General features: G+C 41.0%; 1 protein-coding gene across 5 annotated transcripts in view; it reads right to left on the reverse strand.

Annotated features, from left to right (window-relative positions):
- DLGAP1 (DLG associated protein 1) overlaps positions 1-27,288 on the reverse strand; it is a 933,957-nt gene that overhangs the window by 20,030 nt on the left and 886,639 nt on the right. For all 5 annotated transcript variants that reach the window (XM_049619698.1, XM_049619699.1, XM_049619697.1 and 2 more), the window contains one exon: positions 8,620-9,041. In XM_049619698.1, coding sequence (XP_049475655.1) covers positions 8,620-9,041 — 422 coding nt within the window. The remainder of the gene's footprint in view (positions 1-8,619; positions 9,042-27,288) is intronic.

Raw genomic sequence — 27,288 nt, forward strand, 5'->3', positions numbered from 1 at the left:
CAGTTGCCCAAATTCAAAAGCTGTCTCTCTTCTCAAAGCCCTTGCTCAAGCTAAACACCAAGCTGAGGATGCCTCCTACGCTAGCCCTTCCCCCCCCAACCCCCACCCTGCTCAGGTGTACCTCCTCCAGAAAGCCCTATCTCCTTTCCCCTCTTGCTCCCCACTGCTCCTCAGATTCCCATGCAGAGAGCTGTCTCTGCCCTTCCCACATTCTTTCCAGCATGATCTATTTATATGTCTGACTCTCTAACCAGACCTCAAGCCTTTCTTTTTTTCTTTAAATGTTTTATCTATTTTTGAGAGAGCACAAGTGGGGGAGGGGCAGAGAGAGAGGGGGACAGAGGATCTGACAGCACAGCATGTTCAACTGACTGAGCCACCCAGGCGCCCCCAGACCTCAAGCCCTTCCAATGGCACGGACTGTGCCCATGTAATTCTTGGTGTCCTGTTCAAGGAATAAGTTTTGAAACTAATAGACTCGTCTACAAAGTCTTTGTTAACTAGAAAAACAAATTAGCTGCAACATTCCAGACCTTACACATTCTGATTCTTTAAGGTTTTGACCATGTCTGGCATCACTTTTTAAGTTACAGTCCTGACTAATTAATTAGCTAATATAGTCTTAGCTGGGCTATTATTCCTTTTGGGTTTCTGTTTACAACACTATTTGGGCCAATTTAGGCTGGAAGAGCCAAGCCATCTGGAATAAGATGAATGTGTCTGTGGATGAATTAAACCTCCTTATCCTCAACTTCTGACTTCTTTTCACTCACCTGGCTTCTCCCCCACCCCCAACGTTGTAGATTTTAGGGATGAAGAGGGAAAAGGAATTTGTAAAAAGTGGATCCACCCACTTACTTGAAATTTATGTGGCTTTGTCACACCAAATCTGTGGGATTTCAAGTTGGGATTATTCATGTAGAGACATTCTTATTTACAAATGTGTCCTCCCTGAAAAGAATTTCTCCAACCAATTGCCCAGCTGCTTCTCAAACACATTTGTGATCCAGACCTGCTGTCAACAAAAGGTCTCCATAGAAAACATGGATCTGTTTCATTCCTGGCTGACAGTGCTTGCTCGGCATTTTACAAGAATGCTTCCTTTTTTTTTTTTTTTTAAAGGAGCCAAAACTCAGGGAATAATGAATAGAGAGAGAATTCTCAAGTAGAAATAGTCTCATAAGCTAAAAGCTTCCAAAGGGTTAAAACATGGAAGAAAATATTGCTTTGTTTGTAAAGAGCAAGTTTTCAAAAGCTCAGCTAACTTTATTTTTTTCTCCCAGTTCATAATCCAAGAGTCTTACTCGTAAAATATGGTTATACTTCAACCCATATCTCGATTTACAACAGCCATGAAATAATAGCAGTATACACATCCCATAGAAAAATATAGTTCTTGAGCCTTTGAAAACGGAATAGAATGAAATTATAAAACAGTTCTCTTGGTAATACAGAAGAAAAGAACTGAATGCTGTGTTTGAAGTCCATTGCAATTATATCCCACATGAATAGTTGTTGTTAGAGAAAACCATCAGAGATCTTGCCTCAGTCCCTCTCTGGAATCCCTGCTTCTCTGCAGCACAGAGGCAGTCTGGAATGATGGAATCCCACTGGCCTAGAGAACAGAAGATCATTGCAGGTCACACACTCCACCTCTCCATGCCTCAGCACCCTCCTCAGCCCTGAGACCACTCCCAGTGCAACACACCCACAAAAGGATGCTCTGTAATGTCCTTCTGGCACCCAAACCTTCTTCTTTGTGCCCAGTGCTGTGCAGAGCAAACTGAACTGAGCATTCCAGAAGGTTAAACATAAGGCACATTATACACGATTTCCTTTTCATTACTGCCACTTCCTCTGCGGTCACTAATTTCAGGGTGGCCAGACCTTAAAAAAGAGACTATGGAGGGGGTGTGTGTGTGTGTGTGTGTGTGCACGTATGTGCTTGCACATGCATATATGTGTAGGGGTGTGGGGGGGGGGGGGTCCTGGGGCAGGGAGGGAATTTTTGAAGGTCACTTCAAAAGTAAGATGAGAATAAAATAGAAAGGAGCTAGAATACACCCACCTCGTCCTGCTTAGAAATACATAAGGCTTGAGGCAGATGAGTTGCAGAAATCAGAGAGAGAGCTTCTCTGTTTGCCACCCACAGGCTGCCGGGACACAACACAGGCACCTGGGCAGAGTAACCCTGGTGATGGCACCGATAGACGGTCACAACGATGACTGTGCACAGCTTCCGTAACTCAACCTGAAACCAGGCAAACCCCTTTTCAGGTTTCGTTTCCAGCCCCGCATTTGCTGCCAAGGCTCACAAGCCTTCTGGGGGACCCAAGGCCAAGTTTCACTAACTTGGATGCTGTTACCAGGCAAAATTAAAGTGGAATTAATCTGCCTCCTGCACACGCTCTAGGTTTATCAGTTTATTTCAGATAAAGCCTGAAAATTCCACATATAAGTTGTCCACAATTCAGGAGGCAAAGATAGATTTCCAAGTACAATCAACCAGTATTTCATCGTAGGGCCGCTGAAACCCGAGCCTCTGTTTTTAACCCACATTGCTAGACTGCATTCCTAGTCGGGAGCGTTTGGTTCCATCTGGCCATTTCATTCCCGGTCAGATAATACCAGACGTATCTATGTAACATACAAGCCACTGTCAAATAGCACTGAGCCATCTCCCCGAGACAGCTGTTCCACACAAGGGCTTCATTGTCTGAGAAAAGCTTGTATCATTTTACTTCAAGAGCTGGGGGAACAAGCATTCTGTCAGCTGCCAGGGCTTGGAGGAAACCTCACTCACTGCAGATTTTCATTACTTTGTTACCAAGCCCCAAACCCCACAATGGGCTGTTAGGGATGAACATTGGAAACAGGAACGAAAGTCCTCGCTCTGCTTTCATTTTATCAGGGAACATAATAGCTCCACACACCCAGAGAATTTATAGTTATGCTTTTCAAAGATAACACAACACTACCAGGCAACCACAAATGCCTTTTCTCATGCCGCCCTTGGTCGTGCGCGTTTAACCGCTTCAGGTAAACCAGGAAAGTGCTTTCCAGTCCTGGAATGCCAAAAACAACGTCCCTAGGAAGCAGCTGTCAGACTCAGGATAATGGCATCATAAAATAATTGAGAACTGAAAAAGTATTTAAAATCGGATGGTTCCTTTCTTTTTTTAACTCTCTAATCAAGAAACATTACTGCAACTACCCCACCCTGCATCTATACCTCACGTTCCCATTGAGCGAGAAGGTTCGGCTTCCAACTTCTTTTTTATCCCCCAGGAACGCAGTGTATTTTGCATTTAAACAAAATGTAACAAAATACCTTATATTCTTATGAGCCTGATGACTGTGAATGTGATGATAGGTAGCTTATTCCAGTACCTTCAGCTGCTGTAGGCTTTTTTTGGAAGGGAGGGTGGGATTTTTTGTGTGTGATAAAATATACATCAGACCTACCATTTCAACCATTCTCTCCCTCCCACTTCCTTCCTTCCTTCCTTCCTTCCTTCCTTCCTTCCTTCTTTCCTTCCTTCCTTCCATACACAAGCAAGGGAGGAGCAGAGAGAGAGAGGGAGAAAGAGAATCCCAAGCAGGCTCCACGCCCAGCGCCAAGCCCCATGCAGGGCCCAGAGCCATGACCATGAGATCATGACCTAAATCGAGAGTCAGATGCTCAACTGACTGAGCCACCCAGGTGCCCCTGAACCATTTTTAAGTGTACAGTTCAGAGGCATTAAGTATATTCACCAAACATTTTTGAGTATTTAAGAATTGGGATCATTCCAGTGCCTCAGAAAATAAATTAAGCAAGTATGGTCCGAGTCTTCCTTTCTCTCACTCTATTCTACTTACACTTCCATGATGATTTTGAAGACTACGTATCCTGGAAGGGATTTGTCAAAGAGCCACCTTCGTCATGTACCCTGAATGTACCGCCTTGTACGGGACCCAAAGAACACATAAGGTGGCTTGGCCAAGAGACAGATATATCTGGGCTTGACTCATTTGTCAAAGCTATTTTTCTGGGTGTACACAGATTTTTTTTTTTAAAGCTGGTTACTCAGAAATTGGCTGTGCCTACCAGACAGGCTTGGCCTCTCTTCCTCACCGAGCCTCTTATAAAAAAAGAAAAGGTTAAATTAGAGAATGAGTAAAACAAAGGCTCTCCGCAGCTCCGGTCCCAGTTATCAGAACAGAATTGTGGTTGCCAAGGAGCGAGGGACAGATATGTATGGAGCGCTTTAGAGGACAGCACTGAGTGACACACAAGAGTATCATTATCTTGTCAAATGTTATTCATGTTGTATCTGTTCCATCAGACACTTCTGTGTTCTGTGACCTTGGACAAGATACTGCCAGAGAGCTGTTTTGAGGGCAAATAAAACACCTGTCAGTGTCCAGCCCATTGCCTGGGGTATTGTAAGGACAAGATGAATATTCTTTCATGTGCTTCTGTTCTCCCTTCTTCCCATGGAGGGTGGCTATGGCTGTCTGGTCAGACCCTCACTGATTTGGATTTGCCTCCTTTGGAATTGGCGACTCTTTGACCTGGGCATGTGGAGTTACCTCTGCACTATTCAGAATTCTGGAATGCTGGTGAATTGAAGCTCCTGGGCCTGAAAGATAAAGCTTGCAAGTGCTTGTCGCATGGAATCACATCCCAAGAACTGGGCAGGACATACAGGATTCCTCCAGATCATCCTGCTGACTGACACAGAAGGGTTCTACCATTTCTTTTTTTTTTTTTTTTTTAATTTTTTTAACGTTTATTTATTTTTGAGACAGAGAGAGATGGAGCATGAATGGGGGAGGGGCGGAGAGAGAGGGAGACACAGAATCGGAAGCAGGCTCCAGGCTTCGAGCCATCAGCCCAGAGCCTGACGCGGGGCTTGAACTCGTGGACCGCGAGATCGTGACCTGAGTTGAAGTCGGACGCTCAACTGACTGAGCCACCCAGGCACCCCGGGTTCTATCATTTCTATGCCAGGTGTTCCTCTCCCTCTGCCAAACCCTTGTTCTGATCAGCAGGGCTCTTAATCTCACCAAGGATCCCCCCGCCCCCTTCCTACTTTTGGCAACAACGACTTCTAGTTACTCATTGAAAATTCTGTAACTACTGAAGAAAAAACATTTTGCAAGGTAAAATACTTTTGTAACACAGAATTTCCAAAATATTTCCCAGACTCAAATACATATTCACTGATCCCCTCCTATGTACCACGAACCATCAGAAGGGCAGTGTCTATAAAGATGAATGAGATAAGAATAATTTCTGTCCTCAGCTCATTTTTCAGTGGAGGAGAGAGACACATAGGCTGCTGTAAAATAATGTTGGAAAGAGCTGATAGACAGATATACAGGCTATTATGGAATCACGAGGGAGACACACCCAACTCAGCCTGAGGGGAGGCATTCCGCAAAGACTTTCAGAAGGTGAGGCCCAAGCTGAGACTTGAAGGGAGAGCCATATTTTGTAGGCGAGATGGGCTTATGTGAGTAGATGTTATGGATTTGAATCAGTTTTGTACATTTACAAAAGCATGCATAAAGGCATTTTCATCTAAACTTTGTGTTAGTTGTTTGATCTAAAGTTATAAAGTTATATTAAAAAAACTAATAATTTGGACTCTTCACTACAGACCATTGGCTTTCAAACTGTATTCTAGAAATCCTAGGATTTTTTTGAGATCGGGGGTTGTTAGGGACCTTGGTCCAAGGGACAGTGGACGCTGAGCAGACAGAACTCAGACCATCACCTCCACTGTTCTGTTCTATTTATTGCTGCTGAGTGTAACTATTTTTAATTAGAGAAGGGGTTTCTGATATTAACATATGTTTCAAACGAGGAAGGAAGACCAACTCCCCAGTGAAGCAGGTTTCACCGCATACTTGCCATCTAAGACTAATTTATCCAGCTGAGTACTTTTAAAACAAAGTACCAAGAAATACTCCCACCCCTAGTTATCTTTGTCTGTTCTGCAACCATGACCCTCACACCTCCCCCCAGGCAGCAACCTTGCAAAATAAAGTGGAGATTTGATAAAATGTATCTCTACTGCGAAGAAAATGTCCGTAAGGAGTATAGCTTATTAATGGTGGGATCTTCAGGGACAAAGACAGCAGTTTTTATTCTTTAGAAGAAATCTCATTATAGCAAAATACCTTCCTATGGAATGGATTTGCTAAATTCTATTTATAAATCAATGCTTTAAGTAACATGTGAAGTAAAATTCTGTAACAGTGAATAAATGGGTTGCTCCTTCATGTTCATTACTTTGGGACTTTTCCAAGAGTGCACATTTCAAAATACAAAATGCTTCTCTTTGATCCTGAACACACAACGAGAACCTGGTTTTCTGACAAGATTGTCACCTTTCAAATACATGTGTTTGTATCAAAACGTGGTAACTTGTTGTCAGGGCTCCTTTAGTGTTGCAGAAGATTTTCCTAAATCGTTATACCATGACTGTCCTTGTGCATCACTATAAAGCTGGGTTGAGAGAAGTAGATCCAGCCTTAGATGGGAAGAAAATACACGAGTGACTTTCCTGGGTCCTATAGGAAGTCAACCAGGAAGCTAGAATGAGTCCTGAACTAATGAGGTGAATGCACCGAAATCTGAAAATTAGCTTGTTCTGTTGAGCAATAAATACATCAGAGGCTGTTGCTCCTTAGACACCAGCATTTTTCCTAGGAAAATCTAATCAACTCTGGGTATAGCCACCAAGGGAAAAGAAGGGAGGAAGATGTTACTGCTAAGACTTCCTTACTGAAACCCACCCCATCCATTGCTGCTGGGTGGTGTCTCCCTCTCCTGTCACCAGGGCAAAAAGCTAATTCTGCTTGTGGATCAACATTCAGGTGAGCCTGGAGTGACATCAACGGTTAGTTAGGGGCAACTGTCAAGGAGATTACTCTTCCACTGCTAAGTTGTTTGCACTTATAACATGAGGAACGTTTCAGAAACCTACTTACGGGTTTTCTAACCTGCTCATCAAGGCAACAAATAAGCTAGTCAGCCAGTTGATAGGGTTCAGGCAAGAGGAATGAGTGCAGAGAAGAGCTGAGAGCAAGACACAGGGAGGAAATCCCACAGTCTGCTAATTATTCTTTTCCAGACTCAGTTTTCATAAAAAAATACTTCCTTGATGGAAAACTCACTGCCTCGTGACACAATTAGTTCGGTTCATTTAGTAAGTCTATTTACCACAATTAGACATAGGCTCAAGGTCTAATTATAAAGAAATTATTGATATTTTTATTAGGGATGATAATGTATGATGATTATGTAAAAAAAAATCCTTATCAGTGGGTACATAGTAATGTGCCACAATGCTTTGGACTTTCTTTAAGATAATCCAGCAAAAATGACTAATGGGGGAAGATAAAATGAGGCTGGCCAGTGGTGTTGGGTGATAGGTACATTGTACTAAACTCTCTACTTCTGTGCATGTTTTATATTTTTTATGAGAAAAAGTTAAATGATTTAAAAAATAGGTCTAAAAAGTCACATCATAACAATACTCTTCTAGGTAGTTCCCAGGCAAAAATGAAGATAGGCTTAAATGCTTACCCCTAAATGCCTAAATTTCTTTGATTCAAAAATATCATCAGTTGGAGGATCCACCATTCATTTGATAATTGTTTTTCAGAGGAAAATAAACACACAACACTGAAATACACGCTGATTATAAACTATATCCCAATTTCAGAGAATTGTTAAAAATGTGGAAAACATGCCTTAGAATTGAGGTAACCTGGTCATTTTGTCAATTGTGTGTGTGTGTGTGTGTGTGTGTGTGTGTGTGTTTAACGTAAGCTCTATGCCCAATGAGGGGCTTGGACTCAAGACACTGAGATCAACAGTCCCATGCTCTATGGACTCAGCCAGTCAGGCGCCCCTTGTTGTCATTTGTTAATAGGAATTATTGTGTTAAAAAGCCAAGTTTGAGAATAACAGTGTGCACGGCCCCCATCATTTATTTATTCATCATTTACTTTAACCCGTTACGTTGAAATTTGTGTTAACTTAGTGGCTGAGGGTTTGCCTTCCTAAAACCAATGAAAGTGCATGCTAAACGGGCTTATGAATCTGAATAAGCCTGGTCCCTACTGGCCTATGCATTATCGGCCTTGTTTTCATATCGTACGTTACGGAAAGTAATAAAACTGTGAGATTATAAATGCCCAGTGCACCTGCACCGGTGACCCTGGACACTCGTCAGAATTACTGTCAATCCCTTAAGAATCAGCACCCATTTCAGGATCCTCTTGGGAAAGAGGAGCGGCTGTAGGAACTCGAGCTGCCCCCCCCCCCCCCCCACGTTGAGCTTGGTACTTTTCAGAGAAGAGATCTAGAGCTAGAGGGCATGGGGCTGGAGCTGGCGAAGGTGTTACACCCGCCCAGCCGGTTTCTTTTTATCGTGCAGCGCGGGGCATCTGGACGCTCAGCCGGAATGGCCCAGCGGTCCCACCCAGTCCGGGCAGCGGGGTGCGGAGCTGCAGGGCCGGACACCGGAACCGGCAGGGAAGGGAGCGCCAAGCCTAAAGACGCCGCTCAGCCCGCGCGCGAGCGCCGGAAGTGCGGAGTGCGCAGCGGGCGTTACTTACTGTCTTCCGGCAGGTTGTTTTCCCGCTCTTCTCGCTCCATCTGCTGGCACCACCCTTCCATGCGGTCCCGCTCTGCTTGGAGGAGCTTCAGAAACCAGTGGCCGTCCCGGTGGCACACCGACCTTTGGACGGCCTCCAGGGGGTCTTCGGTGATGGAGTCAATCCAGGGATCCGGGGGAGGCAGAATCGAAGGGTCAAAATCCGCATCGAAGTCGTCGTCGGCTGCGCAGGCGTGGTAGTGGTTTCCTGAGCCCTGGATGCTGACGGTGGAGGTGCTCGCGTCCCGGGAGAACTGTCTGGCCATTGGGCCGGGGCACGAATTGTCCTCTATAGACTCCAGAGAGTTTTCCAGATTATCGTGGAAGTCCAGGTCGGCCTGTACGGCTGTCGTCACGCTGTTGGATCGAGTGAACCTGCGGAAGCTTGGAGGAATGGAGAAAGGAAGATTGAGTTCAAGGCTATTTCTCGAGGCGAGAGCATTTCTACTTTTCTTCATGGGTATGGCAGCAGGGGGTCCTACCCTCTCAGTCTGGCGGGGGGGGGGGGGGATAGGCCCTTGACACAAGCATATCGGTTGCGATAGCTCTTATATACATATCATGGCTCTCTCATTTTTGTTCAATACAATATTAAAGCATCTCTAGAGAAATGTTAGAAGCAATGTGTGTAGCTGTGAAAGCCAGCAAAATGTCCAGAGTCCAACTTCCTCCACAAAGCTGGGATGGCTCGAATTCTGATATTCAGGTTGCTGAGGGGTACGGAAACAATTCTGCGTAATTTGCTTAAAAATCCAGGAAACAAAAGCAGCCCAACCTGGTCCAGGCCTATTGTGAATCCTGCATAACCACATTTTTTTCTAGGGACAACGTTTACGAAGTAAGACTTTCTGAAAGCAAACCAAAATGTCATTAGGTTCCTCTTAAAATTAAAACTCCTTCCCCTGGTGAGGATTCATTCACCTGTCTCTTGATCGAAAGGTCATTATTACCATTTGACACAAAGCCTTTGGGGCAAAATCAGCTCACAGTTCTAGAGTTCTCTGGTACCATTCTCCTCTGCACCTTTAATTTCCCTTCCCACAGTCCTTGTACCAAGAGGATACAAGACAACCTGTTCGCAGATTCAGTCTGAGCATTTTATAAGGATATTCATGTAATCGGTGGTTTTCAACCAGATGGCTCTGACATCTCTAGTTGACCCTGACAATGAAGGGGAGGGCATATGGAAGGTGGGAGGGGTGGAGAAGAACAGAGGACCAGTGAATTCTTTCTCAGACAAGGGGCAAGGGGAGGTGTGGGCCTGAAGTAATTTAAAACACTTACAAAAAACTTCATTAGCTCGTAGAGCAGGCAGGCAACAATGGCAGAGAATATAAGTCTACTGAAGGCAGCGTCATGTGCCTGTTGCCTACTCTGTACTTTTTTTTTTAATTGTTTGTTTATTTTTGAGAGAGAGAGAGCAGGGGAGGGGCAGAGAGAGGGAGACAGAGGATCCAAGAGGGTTCAGCCACTGACAGCAAAGAGCCTAATGTGAGCTCGAACTCAGAAACTGTGAGATCATGACCTGAGCGGAAGTCAGATGCTTAACCAATTGAGCCACTCAGGTGCCCCCGAACTCTTTTATTAAGGTGACCTCTTGATCTAATATTTTTATTTACTTTTTATTGTGAAAAAATATACATAACATAAAATTTACTACTTAAACCATTTTTAAGCGTGTGGTTCAGTGGCATTAAGTACATTCACATTGTTGTACAACCATTACCATCATGCGTCTCCAGAATGTTTTCAGCTTTCTCAGTTGAAACTGTACCCAGTAAACAGCTCCCCTCGGCCCCTTCCTCCCAGCCTATGTCAACCACCATTCTACGTTCTGTCTCTATGGAATTTGACTTCTCTAGCTCTCTCATTTAAGTGGAACCATACTGTATTTGTCCTTTTAGGACTGGATTATTTCACCTAGCATGATGCCTTTTTTTACAGTTTAGTTTTGATAGAGAGAGAGGGGGGAAGGGAGGGAGAGAGGGGGAGAGAGAGAATTCCAGGCAGCTGTCAGCATAGAGCCTGAGGTGGGGCTCGAAATCACAAACTGTGAGATCATGACCTGAGCCTAAACCACCATTTGGACGCTAAACTGACTGAGCCACAGGCGCCCCTCATGTAGCAAAATGTCTTTAAGCTTCTTCCATGCTATAACATATGTCAGAATTTCCTTCCTTTTTAAGGCTGAATGATAGTCCGTTTTCTGTATATACCACATTTTGTTTATCCATTCATTTGTAGCTGGACACTTGGGTTGCTTCCACCTTTTGGCTATTTTGAATAATGCTTCTTTGGACATGAGTGTACAAATATCTCTTTGAGACTGAGTTTTCCATTGTTTTGCGTATAAACCCAGAAGAGAAATTACTGTATCATACAGTAATTCTATTTTTAATTTTTTGAGGATCTACCATACTGTTTTGCATCACAACAAATCCATTGTTTTCCCCTAGAAAATAAAGCTTTAGGAAAAAATGTGGCTGCACTATTGATCTGTGTTAGTTGTTAGGATGATCAGCATAATCAAATATGGGGTGATTCTGGCCACTCATTTTATGAAGGGAGAGCAGTCAAAAAAAAGCTGGCCCATCTCATTGTTTGCTGTCTTCAAGAAATTACTTCTGTTGAAGGTATTTTAGCTGGTCATTTTATAAGATCCTTAACTCTCAAATGGGCCAAAAAAAGAATCACATAGTGTGAAAGTCTGAAAGCCATGGTACAGATGTCTTGTACTGGAGCGAAAGGAAGAACAGTTTTGCTCACGTGATTCTTCCAATAGCCACTTACGTCTTGGCTGCAGCCGGCCTTTTCTGCATTCTTCTTATTCATCCCCCTGAATGTTAAATGTCATCTCCTGAAGCTCAGCTTTCTTTGCAGACGCAGGTGTGTGAATTGGATGCCTCTTCTTGCAACAGTTGACATTGCAAGTCAACTTGCAGTCTGGCTGTTCTACTAACACCAAATCTCAACTATGAGAACCCTGGGCTTCACTCTCCAAGATCATGGATTGCCAGAGGCATTGAATTTTCCAGACTTAAAGAAGTGCCTTATTTTTTTCTCAATCCAGCAAACTTGCCAGAGACAGAGTCTGTTCCACACACAAAACAGAGTGACCTCTCCTGTGCCTCTGTTTTTACCTACACAAAACCATACCACCAGCATTCCTGATAGAGGGCTCCTGGCTCTGAATCCTGTAAAGTATCCACCTTCTTAAGAAAAATTACTTGGCAGTAGATGAGTAGAAGTTTGCAGTTTAGTCACCCAGAAAGAAATAAAAGTTAAGGAAAATTAAAAAGGTTTGGGATTAAAAGCGGTGCCTTTGAACTCAGGCAGCCCTGTCCCGGCTGCCCTGTTTCTCTCAATTAAGTTCCTTAAGCAAGTGCTTTCTTCCACTCAGAGCTTTCAAAGAATGTTCTGCTCTGCAAAACGTTTCATGTCTTTCAAGTGCAAAGTTCCTTCTGAGTGAAGAGCACAATGAAGTTGTTATGGCTGTTTTCGAATTTTGATAGGAACACAAAAGGCATCGTTGGGTGAATTTCTGTATTTTTAAAAACACAGTGGCTCACTGGTTTGAGCGGCCAACGCTCTTTCCACTCAGGTCAGGATCTTGCAGTTTGTGGGTCTGAGCCCGAGTTGGGCTCTGCACTGACAGCGTGGAACCTGCTTGGGATTCTCTCTTTTCTCTCTCTGCCCCTCCCCTGCTTGCTCTCTGTCTATCCCTTTCAAAAATAAATAAATAAATAATCATTAAAAAAAAAAAAAAAAGAAGAAGAAGAGATCGGTTGCTGAGAGGTGGTATAAACCCATAAGCTGACCCCAGGGGCTTGCCATTTCCAAACCTACAATGCCAGTCGTAAAGCTTCTTAGTACTTCATGCCCTGAAGGCACAATGTGTAATCATGACAACTTCTGTAAAGGACCGGCCAATATTCTGACCTAAGGAGCAGGAAACCATGAAACCAAAGACTGGATCAACCAGTATGGGACACAAAACCCTGTCTGTTTGGGACAGCAAGGGGAAAGTCACTTGGTCACATTCACTCTGCTGTTACTTTGTGCACTTTCTCTGAAACACATTTATACGTGTAATAGGAGGATTTTCTGCTGCCCATCCCCTCCCGGTGACTTTTCTGCACATGGAAATCAACACAAAGATGGCACATGATGGGACTGCATTTAAATAAAGTTAAGTCACGAGCAAAACAAACAAACAAACAAACCAAAACAAAACCTAAGCACAGTCAGTGTCTTTAGGACTTGCAAGGTGTTCAACTGTGTGAGACCCAAGCCATAAACTTATCTGGAGGAGACGAACTCAGTCATTCTGTTACCGAATCCTCTAGCCTCTGGTTATCTTCTTCATCCCTCTCATTCACATAATGGTTGCTTTCCAGGGCTAACTCTAGTTTCAAAGGGAGAAACACTAGTTCTGTGCTGTTTGTTCTTTCTTTGTGGGAGGCTTTAGACATTCTTCACTAAGCCTGCTGTCAAGGCTGAATAGATGTGGGATCTGAAAATGCTACTCTTCAAAAGTGCAACCATCTGGGTATTTTGTGAAATGGCACCCTTTAACTGATGTAAAAACCCAAGACGTCTCCTTATATAAAAGATAGATCAAAAGAAAGGTGTGGGGGTGAGAGGAGATTGAGATCAAGAATTAAAACCTGCTAAAAAAGAGATTCTCTCTCATCAGATCAGCTTCCCAGTTAGAACAGCTCATGGAGGAACCTAGGCAGAATACAACCCTGTCGCAGATTCAGTGGGAAGGGACCCTCCTGCTCCCCGTTTGAGATGGTCAGCACTGTCTTATTGACAGATTTTAAAGCTACCTCAAGGGGCACCTGGATAGGCTCAGTTGGTTAAGCATCTGACTTTGGCTCAGATCATAATCTCATGGTTCAAGAGTTCAAGCCCTGTATCAGACTCTGTGCTGACAGCTCGGAGCCTGGAGCCTGCTTTGGATTCTGTGCCTCCCTCTCACTCTGCCCCTCCCCTGCTCTGTCTCTCTCTCAAAGATAAATAAGCATTAATAAAAAAATAAATATCTTTAAAAATTCATTAAAAAAATAAAACTACCTCAAAACAAGCATCCATTCATTATTCAAAATCCATTATGTCCATTCTTTTATCTGAAGATCTCTTTCAGCAAAGGAAAACAGAGTAAGTTTTCTACGTAAAAACTCCCTCTTTTGTAATGCGTTTATCAATTAAAGAAAGGGAAGAAACGGACAGTATTGACAGTGGGCTTGTGATCATCAGCTAGCTTCTGAGAGGGCCTGGCATGTTGCCAGCCCCCTTTCAGTACCAGCTGGGCAGGTGCTAGTATCCTTGATGGGCTGTCACTATAGGAACCTTGGTTAGGAGTCTCAACAAAACATCCTCGAACTGACTGCGCCCCAGTAACCAGAGCAGTAGGTCACTCCTTGACTGTTGACCCCAGGTAACTAACAAAAGCCTGAGAGGTCTCACTCATTATTCGTCTTACTGTCTTATTTTGGTGTCAAACGGAGGCCATAGGCTTGTGAGTTGGAGGATCATTTTTCTTTTGCAAACTACATTATCTGTAAAAACATGTGAAAAGGAAGAAAGAAAAACAAAGAGAGGGAGAGAGAGAAGACAGAAAGAAGAAGGGAAGGAAGGGAGGAAGGTAAGAGGGAGGGAAAAAGATGGAGGTGGGGGAGAGAGAAGAAAAAAGGAAGGAAGGAAGGAAGGAATGGAGGAGAAAATGTATGAGGCTCATCAGGAATTATGCCAAGAGTCAGGCTTTTAAAATTTGAAATGCATGAATGCCACACCTTTCAAACTCCAGTGTATTGTAAGTGCTATTTGGCTAAGTCATGGTATTGTTAACTTGGCAAGGAAAAGAAGTGATTTGCCAAATGTAATATCAAGGGTGGGTCCTAGGCTATGTAGTACTCCAAAGAAGCTGTGAACAGTGGGAATTGGTCCAAGCTTCCAGGTTGGCAAAGGAGGGCTGTCTTTGACCGCCAACAGTCTAAGTTTGTGGTCCCGAACTGGCTGTCAGAAGATGTCTCAATGTTGGCTTCTTGTTTTAACATCTTGCTTAGTTGAGGGGCACCTGGGTGGCTCAGTTGTTAAAGCATCTGACTTCAGCTCAGGTCATGATCTCATGGTTTGTGAGTTGAGTTCTGCCTTGGGCTCTGTGCTGATAGTTCGGAGCCTGCTTGGGATTCTCTCTCTTTCCCTCTCTCTCTGTCCCTCCTGTAATCATGCGCACTCTCTCTCTCAAGATAATTAAATAAACTATAAAAAAAAATCCTGCCTAGTTGAAAAGTCACAACTCACTACAAACCCCACTGTTTACGTATTTAAGTCATTTACAGTCAAAAGGATCTTTTATAGTCGTTGACTTTATGCTCAAAGAGAAAACAAGACTACCTTTGCACATGCTTGTTACATCCAGTTATGAAGCCATGAGCTTTAAAGTGTGAAGCAAGGAAAATTTTTAAAACTTAGAATATTTTGGAAATAGAGGTAATTTTGGTGAAAAAACAAGACTCGAATTATTCCTATTCACAGAGACATTTGTTTCTAGAAATGGGGAGCAGCTTTCATAATAGCTTGAAGGCAATTTCCTTCAACGCCTATGATCCTATCTGTGCATTCACCGACCTGCCGAAATGGCAGGTGTCATTCACGACCACATTTTGATGCATTTTTTCCCCTTAGCATTAAATGTGTCCCCGGGGGTCTGAGTATTATTTCATAATGTACAAAAGGTATACTAGGAGAGAAGGAGATGGCTCCACCAAATGGAGATAAGAAAGACAAGAGACTTTATGCAAATCACCCAAGTATCCATCTGCTCCCATTCCCATACCATAAATGAAGTATAAATGGAAAGATCTTGGCTTTCCCTCTGCACACATGCACCTCCAAACACACAGATCCTGCTCAAGACAATCACTGTTACCCAACTTCACCGATTTAATAAAGGAACGGCAGGCAGCCATGGAGAGTTGATGAGGGAAGGAAAGAGGTCACAAAGTGATTTCCTACCCACTTATTCTAAGAAAAGCTTTCTCCTTTAATCCCCTGGATACTGAAGACAAATAGCCCTTGCAGTAACACTGACTCTCACGTGGATGATTTCTAGATACAGATCCCAGCCAGTTAAGAAGCAGTTTACAAAGACACAGATAAAGATATTAAGGGGCACCTGGTTGGCTCAGTCAGTGAAGCACGTGACTCTTGATCTTGGGGTTGTGAGTTCGAACCCCACATTCGGCATGGAGGTTACTTAAAGATAAAATCTTAAAATAATTTAAATATATACACACCGGAAAAATAACGGTTTGGAATTTTCTTTCCAGAAAAGTGCTGTGAGACCAGGAGCTTCTCTCTGTGCACTAAAGACAGATGTCAATTTGTCAATTTGACACTGTTAATAAATAAGAGTATATAATATCAAAGCCTCTACCGCTCCTTAACATTTTCAGTTTTAGAGACCAAAGATGATCACTTTATAATTGTTCCAAGATATATCATAAATATTTACCCCCATAAAAGGTAGCTGGGTTGCAACAGGGGCAGGTAGCCAGAACCCGTATCACACACTTACCCACACTTCTCTTATTTCTGAACTAGAGATTATGACGGCAACACAGCTACCTGGGAAATATGACGATAAGCAGGAAGGCAAGATCTAGGAGATTAAACCTAGACCTCAACAAAGAGTCTCCGTCTATGTATGATGCTACTCTAAATTTGAGGAAACACTGCTGGAATGTTGAATCAGAGAACTTACACATAAAAAGAGGTTATTGATGTTAATTATATTCAACTCCCACAGTTTATTTATTTAATTTTTTAAATGTTTCTTTATTTTTGAGAGAAAGAGAGAGAGCACAAGCGGGGGAGGGACAGAGACAGAAAGGGAGACACAGACTCTGAAGCAAGCTCCAGGCTCTGAGCTGTCAGCACAGAGCCCAGCGTGGAGCTTAAACCCACAAATTGTGAGATCATGACCTGAGCTGAAGTCAGACGCTCAATCCACTGAGCCACCCAGGCGCTCCCTCCAACACCCACATTTTAAAGACAGATAGGTAGTTACTTTCAGACTGGATCTCTTGACTGGAATATTTTCCCCCCAGAGCTTCAGTACATTCCCATACATTCTAGGACCTTTCAAGCCACAGAGTAGTGCTCAATAACAGGGCTTACCCCACTTTAGGCTAAATAAAACATATATGGACGATTTCTGCTTTTGGCCAAGATGGGGTAAGAATGGCTGAATTTATTCTTCTATCTGAAACAACTAAAAAAAAAAAAAAGGAAAAATATATGAAACAAGTGTTTTCAAGATACTTGATGTCAGACAATGAAGAGCAGTGATCATGAGATGTGGGAAACAAACAAGTTCAGTGATTACCTGTGTTGACTGATCAGAGAAAATGTCCAGGCCGCAGCACAGGGAGGGGTCTCTGTGTGGTGCTAGCAGTCTCCCTGACTTGATGAGACATAGCTGGGAGTCCCAGGAGGGGACTTGCAGTGGGAGTTTGCAAGGCAGAGTGTGGCAGAAGAGAGAACTGCACAGAGAGAACCCAGAGATCCTCGCAGGGTCTCAATAGAGTATTTATCCACAGTGAATGCATGGGGTAAGAAACCTACCCATAGCTGGAGTATATTTGTCCCTCTTTGGGAAAAAAAACCCAAAAAACAACAAAAAAAAAAAAACAAAAAAAAACCCACAAAAAAATGCATCTTTTAATTAATTAATTTACTTTTTAAATTTTTAGAAAATTTTTATTTATTTTTGAGAGAGAGAGAGGCAGAGTGTGAGTGGGGGAAGGGCAGAGAGAGAGGGAGACACAGACTCTGAAGCAGGCTCCAGGCTCTGAGCTGTCAGCACAGAGCCTGTTACGGGGCTCGAACTCATGAATCATGAGATAATGACCTGAGCTGAAGTCAGATGCTTAACTGACTGAGCCACCCAGGCACCCTCAAAAAGCATCTTTTTAAAATGACAAAATAATGACTCTTGATATACAAAAGCTGTAAGCTGTCATCATGAGCACACATGCACTATAAGACAGGTTAAAAGAAGTCTTTTAAGGGTAAGGAAAATGATGCTAGATGGAAATTTGGATCTACACAAAGGAATGAAGAACACTGGAAATCATAACTTTGTGAACAAATAGGATTTTTTCCCCTTTTATTTAAATTGTGTTAAAGATAACTGTTTAAAGCAAAAATAATAATATATTATGGATTTTTAATACATGTAGAAGTAAAATGTTTGATAACGATAGCACTAATGTGGGTAGTAGAGGAATGGAAACATATTATTTTAAGATTCTTATATACAAAATGATCTAATTTCCATTGAAGGTATATTGTAATAAATTAAAGATATACATGATAATCTCTATAGCGACCACTAAAAAATACAATAGAAAGTTATAGCTAATAAGAAAACAAAGGGAATAAAATGGAATCATAAAAAGACAATCCAAAGGAAAGCAGAAAAAAATGGAATATAGGACAAAGAAGAGATAATAAATAACAAATACAAGCTGACAGAATTAAACCCAAACACATCAACAATTACATTAAATTTAAGTGGTCTAAGTATTCCAATGAAAAGGAAGAGGTTGTGAGATTTGATTAAAAAGCAAAACCTAACTATATGCTGCCCATAAAAACCACTTTTTAAAAGAAGTTTATTTATTTATTTTTTAAAAAGAGAGTACAAGTGAAGGAAGGGTGGAGAGAGAAGGAAGGAGAATTGCAAGCAGGTTCCACACTCCAGTGCAGAGCCTGATGTGGGGCTTAAAGTCATGAATGGTAAGACCATGACCTGAGCAGAAATCAAGAGTTGGACACTTAACTGACTGAGTCACCCACGTGCCATTAAAAATTTTTTTAAAAAAAGATTTACTTATTTTTGAGAAAGAGAGAGAGGGAGAGAGTGAGCAGTGGAGGGGCAGAAAGAGAGGGAGAACGAATCTCAAGCAGGCTTTGCACTATCAGCATAGAGCCCAACATGGGCCTCAAACTCATGAATGGTGAGATCATGACCTGAGCCGAAATCAAGAATTGGACGCTTAATTGACTGAGTCACCCAGGTGCCCCCCAAACCACTTTAATTATAAAGACATGAATAATTTAAAAGTGAAAGAATGAAAATGATACATCATGCTAACACTAATGAAAAGAAAATTCTCGGTACAGCATGTGACTCTTGATCTTGGGGTCATGAGTTTGAATCCCATGTTGGGTGTAGAGCTTAAGAAAAAAAAGAAAGAGAGAAAAAAAGAAAGTTCAATTGCTATCTTAATATCAGACAAGGTAGATTTCATAACAAAAAAATATTGCCAGGGAGAAAGAGGGATGTTTCCTAATGATAAAGGAGCCAATTCATCAAGAAGATATAATAATCTTAAATGTTTATGTACCTAAGAAGAGATCTTCAAAATACATGAAGCGAAAATTGATAGAACAATAAGGAGAAATAGATAAATTCACAATTATAGTCAGAGGTTTCAACATTTCTTTCTCAATAATTGATAGAATGTATAGACAGAAAATCAGAAATTTATAGAGAAATTTAAAAAACTAACCTGACCTAATTGGCATTTACAGAATACTCCACTTAAAAATAGCATAATAACATTTTATTTCAAGTACACACAGATTATTTAGCAAGATAGACAGTATTTTGGGCCACAACACAAATCTCAATGAATTTTAAAGGATTCAAGACATAAAGTATAGAGTCTGGTCACAATAGAATTAAATAGAAATCAATAACTAAATGATATTTACCAAGTCTCAAAATATTTGTGAGCTAGATAACACAAAGACTATGAACACAAATAAGGAGATTAGGAAACATTTTGAACTGAATGAAAATGAAAATACAATAATCAGAATTTGTGGGATGTAGTTAAAACAGTACTTAAGGGGACATTTATAGCATTGACATCAATAATACAAAAAAATAAAGGTCTCAATTCAATGTTCATCTGCTACTTTAAGAAATTAAAAAATAGAAGAGCAAATGGATTCTATGGTAAACAGAATAAAGGAAATGAAAAAGACAAAAGCAAAAATCAATCAAATAGAAAACAGAAAAATAATAGAGAAATATCAGTAAAGTCAAAGCTTTTTTCTTTTAAAAATTGATAAAATTAATAATCTTCTAGCCAGACTGATGAGGAAAAAAAAGAAAAGACACACATTACCAATATCAGAAAGGAGAGAGGTGTCATCACTACAGATTCTATAGCTATTAAAATTATGTTAAATGAATATCATGAACAACTTTATACCAACAAATTGGATAACGCAGAGGAAGTAGACCAATTCCTTGAAAGACAACCTATCAAGGATCAAGTAAGAAGAAATCAATGACATAAATAGCCCTATATCTATTAAAGAAATTGAATTTGTAGTTAAAAATTTTTTGCACAAAGCAAACTCCACATCCAGGCAGTTTCACTGGTTAACTCAGTTAAATATCTAATTAAAAAAATTATAACAATTTTACACAAACATTTTTAGAAAATTGAGGAGGAAAAAACACCAACGACAGCAAAGACAATACAAGAAAACTACAGAACAATTATTCTAACACCAAAGACAGCAAAGGCAATACAAGAAAACTACAGAACAATATTTCTCATGAATACAGATGCAAATATTCTTAACCAAATATTAGCAAATTAAATCCAATGACATATAAAAAGGATTATACATGATGACAAATTGGGGTTATCCCAGAATGTAAAGTTGGGTTAACATTAAAAAATCAGTCAAAAACAACTGAATAGCCACATGCAAAATAATGAAATTGGATCCTTACCTCACACCACATAGAAAAGTTTGCTCAAAATAGGTCAAAAGCCTGAATTTAAAAGTTAAAACTCTGAAATTCTTTGAGGAAAACATAGGGGCAAGTCTTCATTATTTTGGATTTGGCAATTGTTTCTTAAATATGACATTGAAAACACAAGTGATGAGAAAAACTGGACATCATCGAAACTAAAAACTTTTGTGCATTCAAAGGCACTATCAACAGAGTAAAAAGACAACCCAAAGAGGGAGAGAAGATATTTGTAAGTCATATATCTGATGAGGGTCTGGTATCCAGAATATATAAGGAACTCTTACACTACTTAACAATAAAAACAAGTAACCTAATTTTTTTAAGATTTAAAAAAAATTTTTTTTAATGTTTATTTTGAGAGAGACAGAGAGAGAGCATCAATGCAGGAGGGGCAGAGAGAGAGACACACACAGAATCTGAAGCAGGCTCCAGGATCTGAGCTGTCAGCACAGAGACTGATGCGGGGTTTGAACTCATGAATCAGGAGATCATGAATGACCTGGGCCAAAGTTGGACGCTTAAGCATCTGAGCCGCCCAGGTGCCCCAAACAACCTAATTTTAAAACGGGCAAAAGCTGGGCACCTGGGTGACTCGGTCAGTTAAGTGACTGACTACAGCTCAGGCCATGATCTCAGCAGTTTGTGGGTTTGAGCCCACAGCGGGCTCTGTGCTGACAGCTTGGAGCCTGCTTCAGATTCTGTGTCTCCCTTTCTCTCTACCCCTTCCCCACTTGTGTCCTCTCTCTCTCTCTCTCTCTCTCTCTCTCTCTGTCTTTTTCTCTCTCTCTCTCTCTCAAAAATAAACATTAAAAAATGTTTTTAAATAAAAAACTGGGAAAAGGACTTAAATAGATATATCTCCAAAGAGATAAACAAATGTCCAGTGAACACATGAAAAGATAATCAACATCAGTAGTCATTAAGAAAATGCAAATTTAAGCCGCAATGAGATACCACTTCATATCTATTAGGATAGTCATAATTTTTAAAAATGGAAAATAACAGGTGTTGGCAACAAAAAAAAATGGAGAAATTGGAACACTCATACACTCTTGGTGGGAATGTAAAATGGTGTAGTTGCTGTGGAATATAATTTGGTGCTTCCTCAAAAAGGAATCCTAAACATAGAATTAGTATATGACCCAGCAATTGTACTCCTAGGTAAATACCAAAAAGAATTAAAGACAGATGTTCAAACAGAAACTTGTACACGAATGTTTGTGGTAGCTGTATTCATAATAGCCAAAAGATAAAACATCCCAAATGTCCATGAATGGATGAATGAATAAATAATGTAGTATAACCATATTATGGTTATTCAGCCATAAAAGGGAATGAAATACTGTTTCAGGCTACAACATGGGTGAACCTCAAACCTGAAACAAAAGGCCACATATTGTATGATTCCATTTATAAGAAATATCCAGAATATGGGGTGCCTGGTTGGCTCAGTCAGTTAAGTTTCTGACTCTTGGTTTTGGCTCAGGTCATGATCTCACATTTTCTGAGTTCCAGCCATGCATTGGACTCTGTGCTGACAGTGTGGAGCCTGCTTGGGATTCTCTCTCTCTCCCTCTCCCTCTGTCTCTCTCGTCTCCCTCCCTCTCTCTTTGCCCCTCCCCTGCTCACACACATACTTTTTCTCCCAAAATAAATAAACTTTAAGAAAAAAAAAATATCCAGAATAGGCAAATCCATAAAGACAGAATACAGATTAGCAGTTTCAAAAGGCTCGAAGGGTGAATAGGCAGCGACTATTTAATGGTTATAGGATTTTTGTTCAAAGTGATGAAAATATTTTGGAACTAGATAGTGGCAATGGTTGTGCAATACTGTGAATGTACTTAATGCCACTGAATTGTACAGCAAAAATGGTCAAGGTGGTAATTAAAAAAAAGGTTTTTAAGTTTATTCATTTATTTTTAGAGAGAGAGAGAGGAAGAGAGAGCATGATTGGGGAGGAGCAGAGAGAGAGGGAGAATGAAAGAATCCCAAGCAGGCTCTGCATTGTCAGCACAGAGCCCAATGAGGGGGGGTCTCAAACTCACAAACTGTGAAGTCATGACCTGAGCCGAAATCAAGAGTTGGATGATCAACTGACTGAGCCAGGCAGACACCCTGGTCAATTTTATTTTATATGTATTTTAACATAATTAAAACAAAAATCAATCAGTGCAGTTCATTATATTAAATAGTTTAAATGAAAAACCTTGTGATATCTTTTTTTTATTTAAAAAAAAAATTTTTTTAACGTTTATTTATTTTTGAGACAGAGAGAGAGAGAGAGAGAGAGCATGAACGGGGGAGGGGCAGAGAGAGAGAGGGAGACACAGAATCTGAAACAGGCTCCAGGCTCCGAGCTGTCAGCACAGAGCCTGACGCGGGGCTCAAACTCACGGACCGTGATATCATGACCTGAGCTGAAGCTGGACGCTCAACCGACTGAGCCACCCAGGCGCCCCAGATATCTCTTTAGATAAAAAAAAAAAAAAAGCATTTGACAAAATCCAATATCCATTTCTGATTACAATTCTCAACACACTAGAAATAGACAGAAACTTCCTCAATTCAGTAAAAGGCATTTACCAAAAACCTAAAGCTCACATAATATTTAATGGTGAAAGACTGCATATTTTTACGGGAGATCAGGAAGAAGGCAAGGGTGTCCACACTGCATCCAGATGAAAAGAAGAAATAAATCTGTCCTTTTTTTTTGTAGATAACACAATAGTCTAGAAAATCGTATATAGACTCTACAAAAGTCACTAAAACTAATAGGCGAGTTTAGTGACATTACAGGATAGAAGATCAACACACAAAAATCAATGGTATTTGTCTGACCTAACAAAAGACAGGTGGTAAGTGAAGTAAGAATAAATATCCTTTATAATATCAGGAAAAAAATATCTATGGACAAATCTGACAAAGTATGTGCAAGATGTTTACACTGTGAATTGCATAATATTGCTAAAGAAAAAAAGAGAGATGGTTAAGATGTCAAATCTCCAGTGATGAATAGAGTCAATGCAGTCTCAATCAATATCCAGTAGGTCTAACAGAAATGGACAAACTCTTTCTAAAACTTATTATGGAAAGGCAAAGGACCAGGGCACCTGGGTGGCTTAGTTGGTTAAGTGCCAGACTCTTGATTTCAGCTCAGGTCATGATCTCATGGTTCGTGAGTTCAAGCCCCTCATTGGGCTCTACATTGACAGTGAGGAACCTACTTGAGATTCTCTCTCTCCCTCACTCTCTGCCCCTCCCCCACTTGTGCTCGTGCTCCCTCTCTCAAAATAAATAAATAAACAAACTTAAAAAAAAAAGGCAAAGGACCTAGAGTGGCAAAAAGAAAAAAAAACTTTGAAAAAAGGAAGTTGGAGGACATATACTAAACTGCAAAACTTACTATAAAGCTACTACAATAGTTAAAACAGTGTGGTATTGGCATGAAGATAGGCAATTAGATCAATGGAACAGCACAGAGAATGCAAAAATAGATCCATACACATATATCAATAAATATTTTCAAAGGATATCTTATTTAAATAAAATTCTAGAAAATGCCAACAAGTGGGAACAAGTGAGGCAAGGGGTAGGGGCGGAGAGGTGGGTGGGCAGGAGGGGCTGACTATAAAGGGGTAAGTGGAGACTTTTGGAGGTGATGGATGTGTTCTCTATTTTGATGGTGGTGATAGTTCCATTGCATGATAAATATATGCAAAAATTGAACAAATTATACACTTCATACGTACAGTTAATTGTATGTCCATTTCAATAAAGCCACTAAAACAATGATGGGATTTGAAGAGGTCAGATATTTGCACCCTCAAGTGCCTACCTCTGAGTTAAAGTGGTGCAGATTTTTTCAGGAGCTATTTGCAAATGGGCATCAAGAACATTAAAAAAATGTTTGAAATCTTTAGACCCAGAAATTTGAAATTAGACCCAGAAATGGAATAATCTGAAGTAGCAAAAATACTTGTTGCACAAAGGTAATCATCATAGTACTATACATTACTATTTTGGTCAGTCACTTTTGATTTTTATCAAAGCGATACCTGCACACAGTTTTAAAATATCAAGTAGTTCTGCAAGGCTGGCTAGGAAAAATGGGAATCCCTGGTCCAGTGATGCAATAATTTTCTGTTCCACAGGCAGCTACTTTTAAATACTACCTCTAAATAACAAATATTGTTATTTGTTTATTATTTAGTTTTTGTCTTTAGGAAAGGTGAACCTTTAGATTTTTCCCACCTCATCCTCATTCCCTCTTCCTCCTCATTCTCTCTCTGTCTCTGTCTCCATCCCTGTCTCTGTTTCTGTCATTCCCTCTTCCTCCTCATTCTCTCTCTGTCTCTGTCTCCATCCCTGTCTCTGTTTCTGTCTGTCTGTCTGTCTGTCTGTCTCTCTCTCCCACACACACACACACACACACACACACACACACACACACACTTCTGGTCTGTGTCATTATTTTTTCCATTCTCCTGTTATAGTTACATTGTAAATTTGATTAAATTTTCAGAACTTGCTTTTTGTGACTACATTATTATGACCAGGAAATAACATTCACAGCTGATTGTGTGTTATGGCCTCAGTTGTGCACTTCTCCCCCAGCAAATTCCTGTATGACAGTCCTAACCCTCAGTACCTCAGAATGTGACTGGTTTCGGAGGCAGGGTCTTTAAAGAGTTAATTAAAGTAAAATGAAGTCATATGAGTGGGCCCTAATCCAATGTGATTGATATCTTTAAAAGAAGAGGGACACAGACAGACACAGAGGGAAAAACATCTGAAGACACGGGGGGAAGACAGCCATCCACAAACCAAGGGCCACAGAAGAAACCCTATCAACCCTATCAACACCTTGATCTTGGACTTGTAGCTTTTGAAACTGTGAGGAAATAAATTTCTGCTGTTTAAGCCACCCTGTCTGTGGTGCTTCACTCTAGCAGCCCTAACAAATCACTATGCCATATTATATTCTCCTTCCTGCACATTTTTTTTTCCTTTTTAAAAGTTTGCTTAATTTTTATGTACCTAGCACTTACTCAATCCTCAAAATACCCTCAGATGTGTAGTTTCCTCTGCATGCATTGGAACAAACACATCAGGTATTCTACAAGTCTTCTTGAATTCATCTTTCACAGAGCTTCTGACCTGCTCCATCAGGCCCAGTCACTCCCTAGACCTGCTGCATAACTGTTACTGTTGTCTGGAGACGTCTCTTCTCCATCATCCTGAGGCCTCCGTTTCCCCCCTTTCTTGGGTTGAATTACTCTACTCGTTTCCTTGATTACTTCTTTGCTTTTCCTCTTTTGTGCTTTTGTCTGGAAATCTCTTCAATTTCTCTTCCAACTCTGCTCTGGGGATTTCCAGTTGTGCTATTAAATTTTTAATTTCTAAGAGCACTTTTCTTTGTCTTCCCACCTCACCGCCCCTTTCCCCCGCCTGCCTCGTAGCCCAGGAGGGTAAGATGCTCTGTCAGAGACCATGTCAATATTCACTTCTGTCATGAAGTATTCCTTGCCCACCTTTCCCTTCTTTTCTCTCAGGAATAACTTTTTAATTTTCTGAATGTTCCTTAAAACTTTTGGTTCTTTTTTTATGACTCTTCTCTGCTCTGAGTTTGCTGATTGTTAGCCAGTCTGCTCATGCTTGAAAGGCACAGTAAAAGCCTCCTGAGAAGTCTGTGCTTTAGGGAGGGACATATCCACTGGGACCCTCAGTGTAGGGTGATCTCAGTGGGCTCTCACCTTGCAAAATCCCTGATGTCAATGTGTCTTTGGGTCCTTGGGCTTGGACTGTCCCGTTTCCCCACGATAGATTATTCCATAGTTCTGCTTTGAAGGAATCAGACTGGCCACCAGGATTCTGGGAGCAGTGTGAACATAAGGTTTACGGCAGGGTGCCTCAGCATTGTTTATAAATTTTCACTTATCTCCCGATTTTCAGGATAGTAACGGTACCCTCAACTGTGCTGCTGTCCTCCAGACCTGAGACTCTTTGTTTCAGCCTCTGAAGAAGAGAAACCTCCAGTCTTTTGCCAGAAAGTCTTTTGCCAGAAAGGCTGTCACCCTGACTCTGTGGGTACAGTTTTTGGCTCCTTCATCCCTACTTTTCTGAGCGCCAGTGCTGTTAGGCCCTGCGCCTTTTGTGGGTTCTGAAATGCTAAGTTGAATTGTATCTTGGGTGTCTGTGTCACTGGCTTCAGATTCTGCTCTCCCTGGGCAGCTGAAGTCAGTTATCACCTCTCTGTCTGCCTCCCAGCTTCCAAAATATCGCTGTTCTTTTCTCTTTCCTCGTTCTCTTTATCCTTTGGGCAGTTTATGCCCAAACAAGCAAAACATCCTTAAACTGCCATTTAGTTTCAGAAGGGCTCAAAGATGATGTGTGTATTTTTTCCACTATCTTTAACCAGAAGTCAATCTAGAAATAATGTAGATATTCACCAGTGCGAGAGAGGGGAAGCAAATTATGATTCATACTTATTCTTGAATAGTGTGTAACCAAAAGAAATATTTGTTGTGAATTGTTAATGAGAAAGCTTTTGTTATAACATTAATTCATTTTATTTTATTTTTAAGTTTATTATTTTTTTTAGTAATCTCTACATCCAACGTAGGGCTTGAACTCATGACCCTGAAATCAAGAATCCATGCTCTTCTGACTGAGCCAGTCAGCCACTCCTAGTTGATTTTAAAATATCACTAAATTTTATTTTATTTTTAAGTTTTTTTTATTTAAGTAATCTCTACACCCAACATTGGGCTCAAA

This window comes from Panthera uncia, assembly GCF_023721935.1.
Source record: "Panthera uncia isolate 11264 chromosome D3 unlocalized genomic scaffold, Puncia_PCG_1.0 HiC_scaffold_8, whole genome shotgun sequence".
Lineage (NCBI taxonomy): Eukaryota > Metazoa > Chordata > Mammalia > Carnivora > Felidae > Panthera > Panthera uncia.